Here is a 13,351-nt window from a genome sequence, read left to right on the forward strand (position 1 = left end):
GTTGAGAAATTTTGGGATTGCATTCATAATTATGCAAAAAAAGCTATTAGCCACAAAGAACCAATACAAACTAGTTATAAAGGATCAATACCTTTTCCCTTAAAAATTATATTCCCTACTTGAAACATGTAAGCAGTTCTACATGCCACATGGTTTCTTACGTGAATTTTGAAAATGTGAACATATGCAAGGATTTTGGCCTCCCTTATTTGTCTATGCGATGATAATACCGCGTGACATGAATTCGTTTAATTAATTTTAATTTTAATTCTGAATTGAAACCTAACATGTGCCCTATTATAATTTGAATGAATTCTTTGTAGCACTGTATGTCATGTACCACACTAAGTGAGTCACGGAATTGTTGAGATATTGAATGATACGAAATGCAGATAAGTCGATCATTGTCTAGTTGTTGAAATATTGAATGGGACAAGAGGCTGTTGAAGCTAACTAATTAAGATAAAATTTTATTTTCTATTCACTTCGTTGGATTCTTTGTAAGAGCACCTTCACCCATCACCTTTTCCCATAGCAAAAGAGGGCCTAGACTTAAAAACAACTTCCACCCATCACCTTTTGCCATGGCAAAAAGTGGGCGCATAAAACTGGACAAGCCCAAAGGCAAGACTTGCTTGGGTTGTTACCTGGGCAAACTTACGTGTAAGATCAATTATTTGTCTCCTTTTTTTATTTTATTTTATAGAAATTGTTGTATGTTCCAAGTACACTAGAGTATATCCAAAACATGCAAAAATTACTCCTTAATTCGAATGCAAGAGCATAGAATTATGATGAAAGATTTTGGGTTCCATGCAAGATGCAAGTGAACAGGAATAATTTAGGATAACAACATAAGGAAATTTTTTTAAAAACAGTTCCCGGACATCCACTGCCTGAGTCATTAATTTTTTTTTATAATCTTAATTAGTCAGTACTACTTCAATTTTCTAGCATGGAATTTTCTTTTCCTTTTTCCGACTCTCTTATATGTTGGGAGCCAACTACAACAAACAAACAACATTTTACGTATTGAAAAATCCAAACTCTCTTAACATATTTTCAATTTTATTTTGTATTGCTAACACCGTTCTTTTAAGTTTACAAACTTTGTCGTGGCTGAATATAATACTTTTACAATTATGTTAAAATGTGAAGATTGAACATTAATAAGATTAATACATACTAATGTTGTTTAAATCAAACTCAATACAGTGACATGTTCTCTACTTTTATGAATTCGGCCCATCAGCTACTTGTTATATGCTTTTTCTGAAGTCTTACTAGACTATTGTTGAGCCATCAAAATATAGAGGAAAGGATCATATAATTAGCATTAGAGGTGGACCCACATGAAGGCATGCAATGGCCGTGGCCCTCCCAATCCCATGAATTACTTCTTAAGCAACTGTTGCTGCAATATTAGAGGGTTTCGGAAATATCGGTGGTTTAAAAATACGGAAATATCGATGGAAATATCGGGAAAATATCGACATCGATAAAAATTGGATAAAAACCACGGAAATTGTGATAAATACATGAAAATTTTTAATGACATTTTATAAAAAGTTTATTTAGTCAATCATCTATTATTTTGAGACAAAAGATTGGAAGGAAATGCATTGCATAGTGGGTTTGAGTGATTTAAGTTGATTATATTGCGAGCTAACAAACTCTGTGACTTAGAAAATTTGGAGTAATTAATGAAAGAAAATTAAACACCATGTAGTAATTTATTTATCATTTTTACTACAATATTTTACACTTTATAAATTGCATGGTAAGATACATGAGGAACCTTATTTCACGTTATTTGCTAAACATGGTACATGTTCTTATATTTATTATTTATCAAAAATTGAAAAATAATTAAAGATGTAAACCAACTTGATTTGTCATGAAAATTAGGCAATTTACCATGCTTAAAAAATATTAGTGAAGATTGAAAATTAACTAAGAACATAAATTATATTAAGTAATTAAATATTTGATCAATAATATAGAACAATAAGTAATTATTTTCTATTTTGAGGGACAGCTCGGAAGACATATAAATATGAATTTCATATTTGACTAATCACAAAGTGACCACTAGCGTGGTGGTTGATTGGCTCCAGAACTTGAAAGGGTGGAAGCGGTTTGGACCCTTGTGTGCGTGAGTTCAAGTGGATTATTTCATTTTTGAAAGTTCATATCGCAATATTATCGATTTTATCGATAATATCGCGATATGTTGATCATTAGAGACATCATCTCAAGGCAATGTTGATTTATAATTTCCTTATGCATAATACTAAACTATATTTTCAATTTCCTCCAACATCTTGATATTGTTTATAACATTTTCATCCCTATAACTTTGTACTTTAATCTGGATCATATGACTACCAATGCATTAAAAAAAATTGTACAAGATATGAGAGCCAACAACAACAGTTAACACGATATGATGAGAAAGTGAATTCGAAAAGCATGATGGATTGAGTTCATGCAGATATCATAATGTTTATATATATATAATCTCTCTATCTCTATGCGGGGCCAAATCATTTCATATTCATGTAAAATAGGTGTAACACGCTTTGAATAATAATTTGATGATTGTCACTTGGAATAACTTTTTTATGTGGCATTATTTCACACAAGTTTTTGTCCTAGTTGAGGCATCTTGCTCGGGTTTAATTTTGTACTTCAAAAATAATGATCAAAGACAACAACACAATATTGTAATTTAAAAAAAAATAAAAGACAACAACACAATATTTATGGATGGGTGAGAAACCCTACACAACTGTCCATCCAAAAAGCATACGCATTCAATCTCTTCAATTACTCTTATAGGGTTTTGGTTTCCTAGCCTCTTCTTGATCTATGTCTACTATTTAAAGGGTTAAACTTCACTCTCGAGATATTAAACTTGTTTAAAAGAAAATAAGAATGCTAGGGTGGGCAAGAAACCACCTGAACCATTTACATTGCTAAATCAAATCAATTCAAATTGTTTGGTTTCATTTTATACCAAACAAGTGTAATTTTGAATCGAACCAACCAATGTAACAAGTATACTATAAAAAAAAAATCCAACCAAATAGATATAGGTGCACTTTTAAATCAATCAAACTAAACATTCATGCATGTCCAAGAACTCTATAGCGAGGGTTTTATCTAAGGTCCTTAGATGATGCCCTATTTTAACTGTTAGATCAAATTAGTTAGCTATTAGATCAATTTAGTTAGTTTGATCCAGTGACAAAGAAATTAGACCTCATCTAAAGATCTCACTCTAGAATGACTCCATGGATGTCTTTCAACTTGTACGAATTAGGCCCATTACTTCGTTTGGGCTTTTACTGAATTTCCATTATATACTTGGTCCACTCAACACACTTGAAATTGGACCGAGAGCCCATGGTGTTATTAAAAGAATGAAAAGATTTTTTTTATGTAAAACAGATATCACGCCATGAACCATAATTATTAGATGATTGTCTATGGAGCAATCAAATACATCCCAAAACCACACACATTCAATCTCTTGAATTACTCTCTTGTAAAACGTTTTGGTTTTCTACACTCTTCTTGAACTATGTATATACAAAGGCCAATTTTCACACTTGAGCTATTAAACTTGGTAAATTAGTGGTTTAACAAAATAATAATAAGAATACTAGGGGTGGGCAAAAAATCACTCGACCTAATTAAACTGCTAAATCATTTCACTTTTTTTGGTTTTTCTCATCCTAACTTAAATTTATGAGTTCTCACAATGGGCTAAGATTTTCTTCCATGTATTGATTTGAAGCTATTAAACTGTACAATTGAAAGTAAAACTGCAGTTCCATTCAATAGATGCCAACTATTGAACAACTATTGTGGATGTTCTAATTTATAAACCAAAGTTTCGCTTATATCAATTGTTCAAACGCGCATGTCAACTATTAACTCAAGAAACAAAAATTAAAAAATTAAATGTAAATTAATGTAAGACTTACTTAATCAACAACTACAATAATTACATTTCACTTTCTTTTGGTAGAATTTTTTTTTCACTTGTATACCAAGAAAACAAAATTGAAAACAAAGGAAAAAAACAAAAAAAAACCTTTCTTGGTCCTTACTCTCCCATGAAATTGAAGAGCAATAATCTTTCAACTTACTAGGCAAGAAAGCAAAGGGAAGAAGAAAAACTTTGCTACTTCCCACACCACCCGATATACAAACTCCAACTCCATACGCTTTACCCTCACAGATATTTCCCTCTCAATCGAAAAAACCAAAAAACGCCATTAAAATTCGAAACCCATTTTCTCACTCTTATCAGCAAAGCGACACTCAGGACACCACAGAAAAATGGAGGGAGCAACTCTGCTTCGCTCTTCTCTCGCCTGCAACAGACTCTTCTTCTCCTTCCGCTCTGCTCGCCGCCTCTCTGGTTTCGCCTTACCCTCATCTCGTTCTTCGTCGTCTTCTTCAGCTTCTGCTATCAGAAACCACCGCCACCGTCGGATTTTGAACCCCAGCAGGCGCTCCCCGCTCCGCCGCAGCAGCAGATTGCTCCCCTCCTCTGCCCCCAACTCCGCTAGAAGAAGCTTCTCATCCCTCGCCCCACGCGCAATCGCCACCCCCTTCACTCAGTCTCCTTCAGGTACATTCCCGTCTCAAAACCCTAGCTACCCTTTATGTAATTTTGTGTTTTGATCGAGGTTTTTTTATTCATAGAGTTTTCTGGGGTGGAGGATGAAGTTGTGGAGAAACTCGGATTCGAAAAGGTCTCCGAAGAGTTCATTGGAGAGTGTAAATCCAAAGCTTTGCTTTTCAGGCACAAAAAGACCGGTGCCCAAGTCATTTCCGTGTCCAACGACGACGAGAATAAGGTGTTCGGCATTGTTTTCCGGACCCCGCCGTGAGTACTCTTCCCAAAAAATCTCTCTTTTAATCTCTCTTTTATGTAGTGGAGCTTAGCATTTACCAATTGGGATACTGTATTTTCTCCTGATTATATGTTTTACTTAAAAATCTATATAAATCAAGTTGTTTGAAGTGAATGCAAATGCCCCCTTGTTTGTTTTTCTTTGTTAATCAAGATGTTGAATGTACTTTTATCTAATTGTTGATGCAGGAATGATTCCACTGGGATTCCACACATACTGGAACATAGTGTATTGTGTGGGTCTAGAAAGTACCCTTTGAAAGAACCATTTGTTGAATTGTTGAAAGGAAGCTTGAACACTTTTCTGAATGCATTCACATATCCTGATAGGACTTGCTATCCAGTTGCTTCCACAAATACAAAGGTAAAATCGAGTAGTGAATTGGAAAGGAAATACAATGTGATCTTATATCTACTCTGTATTCTAAACTAAAACATGGTTGTCATTTTATATCAGGATTTCTATAACCTTGTTGATGTATATCTGGATGCTGTCTTCTTTCCTAAATGTGTGGAGGACTTCCGGACTTTCCAGCAGGAGGGTTGGCATTATGAGCTCAATGATCCTTCCGAAGATATATCTTATAAAGGTTGCCCACTTAATAGATGTGCCTAGTTCATAAAATGATGTATCATGGTTATAAATTCCATTGATTCCAAAGTATTAAGCTAATGTCTTATTTCTTCTTAAATGATTTTTGTTCTTAATTTCAGGAGTTGTTTTCAATGAGATGAAGGGGGTCTATTCCCAGCCTGATAATATACTTGGGCGGGCTTCTCAACAGGCAAGTTTTCTTTTATTTTTCTGCCCAATTGTTTCATGTTTATGTTTTAACAGTTGGGAACATTTATAGCTTCACCCATATTTGACTCAATTATTTTCCTAGGGAGTCTTAATGATTTGCATTAGCCCCAATGGACTTATGATTTATGTGTCAAATATTCCTGCTGAATTCTCATTTTCTCTTGTTGATTCCAAAATGAATAGTCCTTAACTGTTCTCTCTCTCTCTCTCTCTACCCCATTCCCCCTCTCCTATCTCCTCTCTTTAATGGTACTAGTCTATAACAATATGAACTACTTACTGTAGCAGGTTTAATTCAGATTAACCGTGTTAACTAGGTAGGAAGAAAGTCATGGTGGGCTTTAGTTTAAACGCATTAGTTTCAGCTAAATGTTTTGTAAAATCAGATGTGTACGTACATCATTAAACATTAGCAGTGACAATTATATATGGTTATCTTCTTAATACAATATTATCTTGCTTCTGGCTCCATATCTATTTAACAGTGTGCTTGTAGTGATACTATTTGGAGTCATGAATGCTGGAGTATATTGGTAATTTATTCTTGGTATATACCTAGCCATCCATATTGATATGTTAAGATATACATTCATCTGTTATCATGGGTGCGTATAGTACTTGAACATTGAATGGCAATTAGCTTTTTTGAATGACTAGAGTACTTGGTTATTATGTTTACCAAGTATCTCCTTTTTGTTTAATTATTTTCTTCAGAATACTTTTGATATAATACATTTGGTTTCCATTTGTAACTGCTTCTTGTACATTTGCTACAGGCTCTTTTTCCAGACAATACCTATGGTGTTGACAGTGGAGGTGATCCCAAAGTCATTCCAAAACTGAAATTTGAGGAATTCAAGGTTTGTTGTGTTAACTAAGGAGGAATACTATTTGTTTAGTCTTTCTGAATACTATAATAAACTTAGTTGTGATTGTTTATGTATTGTGACCATAGCACATATATTTCTCAAGTTTTGGTCTAATTGATTTCTATGGTGCTTCTGTTTGATGAAAGTTCAACTTTTTTATTTGTTAACTTAGAATCTTATTCTTTTGTAGAATTTAGTACATTATTCATGTTATAGTAGCACATTCTGCGCAGCTTTTTAAGAAGTGTTCTGGAAAATTTCAGCATGTTTCCTTCACTGTTGTCAGCTGACGACATCTGAAGTTCTGAGCCATTTAAGGGATGCATTCCAATGTCATCTGGTTGCACAGTAGTTAGGGTTGTAATACAAACTGGTTTTGGACAAAAACCTTTTGTTGTTTATGAGAGCGTTGTTGTCCATCTGGCACAGTGACTTCTAGTACCATTATAAGTTTTTTTGACCTCTAATATTCTGATCAGCTTGCTTCAAAGGAGAATGTGCTGCGGTATATGCCACATGTAATAAGGCTTTTAAATGTTTGTGCAGCATGCTATAGATACTGTCTTTTTTGCAATCCTCCCTCCCCCTCCCCCCCTTCTTTCCCATGCGTATGTGTGTGGCCATCTTCCTGCCAAGTTACCTGATTCTCGTGTTTCAGTTTATAAATATTGAATATTCTTTAGTTGTATCTTAAATTATATTTAACAAAAGGGCTTTTCTTTCTGACAAAAAAATTTACAGGAGTTCCATCGTAAATATTACCACCCCAGCAATGCCAGGATCTGGTTTTACGGAGATGATGATCCAACCGAGCGCCTGCGCATTTTGAGTGGTATTGATTTAGATCTGCTTATACATACATTTGAATACTTTTTGTTTCGTGTGAACTAGATTATGATGTAAGACTATTTTGGCCTTTTCCCTTAAAAGGTGGGTGAGTTTTCCCAAAAGACGATTTATGAGAAGCAATAGTTCTAGAAAGAAACTGTTTAAACCATGAAAATTAAATGCCAGTTAAACTAATGGACCTTGTTACTGACACTGTATGCTATCATTTCTTTTAGTGGTGTACATTTAACACTTTTTCCTTTTGTGTAAACAAGGTTGCTAAACCTGTACATCGACAAATATCCCCTATTTCAGTTTTTATCTATTTTGTTTCGAATAACTAAAATGTAGGTTACTAATTTAAGAAAACTGTATGAACATCAGTTACAGCAAAGCCATGGATGACTTGTGTTTCATTTTTGTCATTACTTTTCATTCTGATGACTTAGAATTTCAGATAAATGATATAAGTTCAAAAGTGTGGAAAATATGTCTAGTATCTTACCTCTCTCTCTCACCCCCTCTCACTCTCAGAGTACCTAGATATGTTTGATGCAAGTTCATCTCCAAATGAATCAAGGATTCAAGCTCAAAAACTATTTTCAGAACCAATTAGGATTTCTGAGAAATATCCTGCTGGTGAAGGTGGTGATTTAAGGAAGAAAAACATGGTATGCCTCAACTGGTTGCTCTCTGACAAGCCCCTAGACTTGGAGACTGAGCTTACACTTGGGTTTCTGGATCATCTTATGTTGGGAACGCCTGCTTCTCCATTGAGGAAAATCTTACTGGAGAGTGGCTTGGGAGAGGCCATAGTTGGTGGTGGGGTTGAAGATGAGCTCCTTCAACCTCAATTTAGTATTGGGTTGAAGGGTGTTTCAGAAGATGACATTCAAAAGGTAGAAGAAGTAGTCATGAGTACACTTAAAAAATTAGCGGAGGAAGGCTTTGATACAGATGCTGTAGAAGCATCCATGAATACGATTGAGTTCTCTCTCAGGGAAAACAACACGGGATCATTTCCTCGTGGCTTGTCCCTAATGCTCCGATCCATGGTATGATATATCTTTCTTTTAGTCTAGTTTTCATCCCTATGCTTTTATTTCAATAAAGAGCACCTTTCTTGGCCATTTCTTCTTGATCAGAGCTTAATATAATTTTTCTTTCTAAAGGGTAAATGGATATATGATATGGATCCCTTTGAGCCATTAAAGTATGAGAAACCTTTGCTGGCACTGAAAGCCAGAATAGAAGCGGAAGGCTCTAAAGCTGTTTTCTCTCCCTTAATAGAGAAATTCATTTTGAACAATCGCCATCGAGTTGTGGTAGAAATGCAGGTAATCAATTATTTATTTTTTCCCAAAACGTTTTTGCCCTGTTTATTACTCCTAACAAGTAACTTCCGTGTCAGCCTGATCCAGAAAAAGCTTCTCGTGATGAGGAGGCTGAAAAACAAATTTTGGAGAAAGTTAAAGCTGGTATGACAGAAGAAGATCTTGCTGAGCTAGCACGTGCTACACAGGAGCTGCGACTGAGGCAGGAAACTCCTGATCCACCAGAAGCTTTGAGAAGTGTTCCAAGCCTTTCTCTGCAAGACATTCCTAAGGAACCTACTCGTGTTCCCACAGAGGTTAAACATCACATGAAGTTTCTTATGTTTTATTTATTTATCTACTTATTTTTTTGTGAACTTCCTTTTGGGCTAGTTTCTATTTAACTAAGTAAATAAAAAAGCACCTGTCTGTTAAATGTAGGTTGGCGATATCAATGGCGTGAAAGTTTTGCAGCATGACCTCTTTACAAATGATGTACTGTACACAGAAGTTGTGTTCAATATGAGTTCACTAAAGCAAGAGCTTCTTCCTTTGGTACCTCTTTTTTGGTAAGATGTTCTTTCCAATGAGTCCCTGATTTCTTCATTATTTTGGTTTCATTCTGAACGTAACATGAAGCTCTCCAAATTACTTGTTCTTCAATATCATATTTTCGTATGAATACCCTGTGACTTTTGAATAAGACACTCATGCTCATGTCCACTATTCATTGCCGTCAAATTGTACTTATGAAAGGGAAGACAGTAATATATAACAGTCTTAATAGCAGAGCATCAATAGGGGTAGTAGTTGTTGCAGCAGCAACAGTGGTTTGCAAATTATGCACACACTAATAAACTGCTTCTTACTGACAGCAATAGTGTAACAATGGTGTTCAAAGTATCAATTGAGCTTTACAAGTTGCTTCTTTTAAGAATATTATTTTTCTGATTAAGATCCTTCAAAAGCAAATTATATTGTATTCTTGATTGTATCATGATGTTCTTTTGACAGCCAATCATTGCTTGAGATGGGTACAAAAGACTTGAGTTTTGTGCAACTTAATCAGTTGATTGGGAGGAAAACTGGAGGAATATCAGTTTATCCAATGACATCATCTGTACGTGGCAAGGAGGATCCCTGCAGCCATATAATTGTTCGAGGCAAAGCCATGGCAGGACGTGCTGATGACCTATTTCACCTGGTATTTTTTTTTTCCTTTTTCTTTTCAGAGTTAGCAAATGAGTATTTCTAGTTTCATTACTTAAGGAATAATTTATATGAAGTGGGCTTCATGTACTTGTGTGTGTTTGAATAGTTATTATGTTATTACTTATTGCTCTTAACTTCTCATGAAGTTTACCGTGAGTTGACAATATTTTGTAAATTCTTATGCACTTGAGGTGTACACCTGCACAAAATTTGACAATAACTGAAAAGAACAAAATTTGATTGATGAATGAAGATATCCATTTTCCTACCCATTATAGTTATTATTTTATGCCTTTAGTAAGTTTTCCTACTTTTGCCTTTTCAAGATAGGGAACAAGAATTTGATTGAAAAAATAAACGAAATTCAAAAGGAGCGTACAAGGAGTCCATCCAGGACAATCCAAGTGCGAAACACATAAGTGAGAAGCTAACAATTATGCAAAACTCCTGCCTAATTCGAAACATAAGATAACTTCTTTTTTTTAAAAGAAAAAAGAGAATTTCCTTAGTTGAGGCTATTGGCGAAGTTAGTGTGGAAAACTTGAATCATTGCTTTCTCTTACATTATATCTTAGTGGATGTGAAAATTATAGATTAAATCTCTTGTTGCCATTTGAAGGACGGATACTTTAATTTGAAATGCATCCCATGCAAAATTTCAATTGTTCTGCATTAATTCATAAAAGGTTTAGGATCTTTTTAAGAGAAAAAAAGTTTGATCGGTTATTCTTTCTTTATGAGGATTCCATTCACTATGAACAAACTAAGTGACCTATCTCATACTCTTCCCTTATTTTTTTTTCCCTTTGACATGGAGGGAGGTTCGCAATTTGGGGGCCATTGACTGTATAATTATCTTTTTCCTATATATTAGTATTTTAATTGTAGTATATTGCTCAAGTTGTTACTGCAGATATTTATTAAGGTTTTCATGCAAGTATTTTATGTTATTGCAGTTCAACTGTGTTCTTCAAGAAGTCCAATTTACAGACCAGCAGCGGTTTAAGCAATTTGTTTCCCAAAGCAAAGCCAGAATGGAGGTATATTATAAATCTCATTTGGACAAGTTCAACATAACTGATCCTTTACATTATCAGAGCGTAGAGTTTATGTTATGTCATTTTCAGAACCGATTGAGAGGTAGTGGTCATGGAATTGCTGCTGCAAGGATGGATGCAAAGCTAAATGTCGCTGGGTGGATTTCTGAACAAATGGGTGGTGTCAGGTCGGACTGGAATTTACAAGTGATTTGTCTTTTGTGTTAATCTTGCATATTCTACATTTCCCAGTGTATACTCTTGTCTTTGTGAAGTGCACTGTAAGAAACACGGACATATCATTCATTATTAAATTTTATGAAAATATCATTCATGATTTTGAGCTTGCATTGACATTAACATTAAATACATCTTATTTCTTGCTGTTCAATATACATCTTATACAATGATTTGCAGATTTAGGTTCATTTCAGGACCTTGCCATTTAACTTCGTATATTCTGTCTGCTTAGTTACTTGGAGTTTCTACAAGCTCTTGAAGAGAAAGTTGATCAAGATTGGGATGGAATTTCTTCATCTCTCGAGGAGATTCGCAAATCCTTACTTTCTAGGAATGGTTGCATAGTTAATATGACTGCTGAAGGGAAGAATCTTACCAACTCTGAGAAGTTTGTTAGCAAATTTCTTGATTTGCTGCCTAGCAACTCTCCCGTTGCTACTTCTACTTGGAATGCTCGACTACCTTCGTCAAATGAAGCCATTGTTATACCTACTCAGGTTAGAATAATATTCTTTTTTGGCATGGTTCCTTTTTGCATATTTTGTGAAGGAATAATTCTAAGCTGTTACCTTCTGCAGGTTAATTATGTTGGAAAAGCTGCTAACGTTTACGACACTGGTTATCAGCTTAATGGGAGTGCGTATGTTATCTCCAAATACATTAGTAATACATGGTTGTGGGATCGTGTTAGAGTTAGTGGTGGGGCATATGGAGGCTTTTGTGACTTTGATAGTCACTCAGGTAAAAATTTGCGCTGTTAAATGTTCACATGGAGTTTCAGTTGCTTATGTTGTTACCTAACGTTCTGAAATTTTCTGTAGGAGTATTCTCCTTCTTATCTTATCGCGACCCCAACTTGTTAAAGACACTTGGTGTATATGATGGAACTGGGGATTTTCTCCGACAATTAGAAATGGATGATGAAACTCTTACAAAGTCCATTATTGGGACAATTGGCGATGTTGATTCGTACCAGCTTCCTGATGCCAAAGGTTATAGTAGGTATGTACACATCTATCTGTTCGTGGTTTGTAGGAGAGTGAAGATATATGTAAGGGTCATTGTGAACCAGAAGGAATCGGGAAGAGGAAGGAAATGTTTTTCCTTTTAATCATTATTGTTGGAAACAATCATGTGTATGCCCCTCATAATTCCACATCTAATGTATTGCACACAACCTGCCACAATAGCTCGTTGGTGATGTCACATTGGTTCTGAATTTGCTTCTTATTTCCTGAAATGTATGAATCTTTTCTCCTCACTCCCTCCTTTTATTCCTCCTGCAGTTTGTTGCGGCATTTACTGGGAGTCACAGAAGAAGAAAGGCAAAGGAGACGAGAAGAGATATTGTCAACAAGGTAAATATTCTGTTCATTGGTTGATGAGTTGACTTGATATTCAAGTTGTAAGGCACGCCAAGGATATGACACTACTAAGGCTGTGCTTTTGAAGAAACAACCATTGTTGTTATCCTGTCTTTGTCATTTTGATTAACTGCCCTTTCAACGATTTTCAAGGGGTACTTACGAAAAAGCTAGATTAGAACCATAGAAAGGAAACTTGAATGTTCTGCTAGCCAACATGCCTTAGTTGATTAAACGTACAACTTATATTTATCCATACGAAGTATCATCATCTTCATAGCTGTTCCATTTTCATTTTTGGGCAATAGGCAGCTCACACGATGCTACCTTTATTATACGTAATGAGTATTTTTCCTAGTCCAATATTTTTACTCATTATTCCTTTGTCCCGCAGTGTGAAGGACTTCAAGGAATTTGCAGAGGCAATTGATGCGGTAAAAAACAAAGGGGTTGTGGTTGCAGTGGCATCTCCAGATGACGTTGAAGCAGCACAAAAGGAGCAAAACAACTTCTTTGAAGTAAAGAAAGCCCTCTAAGCCCACCCAGAAAATGCTACAGATATAGGCTTTCCTGAAACACTATTCCCCCATTATACAGCAAGGGACGCTCAATTTATTGTTCCATTTTTACCCCGTTTTACACAAAGCAATACATACAATGCAGTCATATTAGATTAGCAAAGATATTTTGAAGCAGTGTACCACCAATTCTTTTGACCCCTTAAATGTGAGTTAAAAGTCTTCATTTTCCGTC

The 13,351-nt window shown here is 35.2% G+C and overlaps 1 protein-coding gene across 1 annotated transcript; it reads left to right on the forward strand.

Annotated features, from left to right (window-relative positions):
• The first annotated feature begins 4,172 nt into the window (after positions 1–4,172).
• Positions 4,173–13,351, forward strand: LOC110772540 (presequence protease 1, chloroplastic/mitochondrial). Its single transcript, XM_021976978.2, has 19 exons — positions 4,173–4,645; positions 4,720–4,903; positions 5,120–5,294; positions 5,388–5,520; positions 5,645–5,715; positions 6,512–6,595; positions 7,346–7,436; positions 7,967–8,487; positions 8,605–8,769; positions 8,844–9,062; positions 9,187–9,314; positions 9,760–9,949; positions 10,914–10,997; positions 11,085–11,182; positions 11,467–11,731; positions 11,813–11,975; positions 12,056–12,236; positions 12,521–12,592; positions 12,993–13,351. Exons 1-19 carry the CDS (start codon positions 4,351–4,353, stop codon positions 13,132–13,134), a joined length of 3,261 nt encoding a protein of 1,086 aa, XP_021832670.1. The 5' UTR covers positions 4,173–4,350; the 3' UTR covers positions 13,135–13,351.

Source organism: Prunus avium, chromosome 8 (genome assembly GCF_965620075.1).
Source record: "Prunus avium chromosome 8, drPruAviu1.hap1.1, whole genome shotgun sequence".
Classification (NCBI taxonomy): Eukaryota; Viridiplantae; Streptophyta; class Magnoliopsida; order Rosales; family Rosaceae; genus Prunus; species Prunus avium.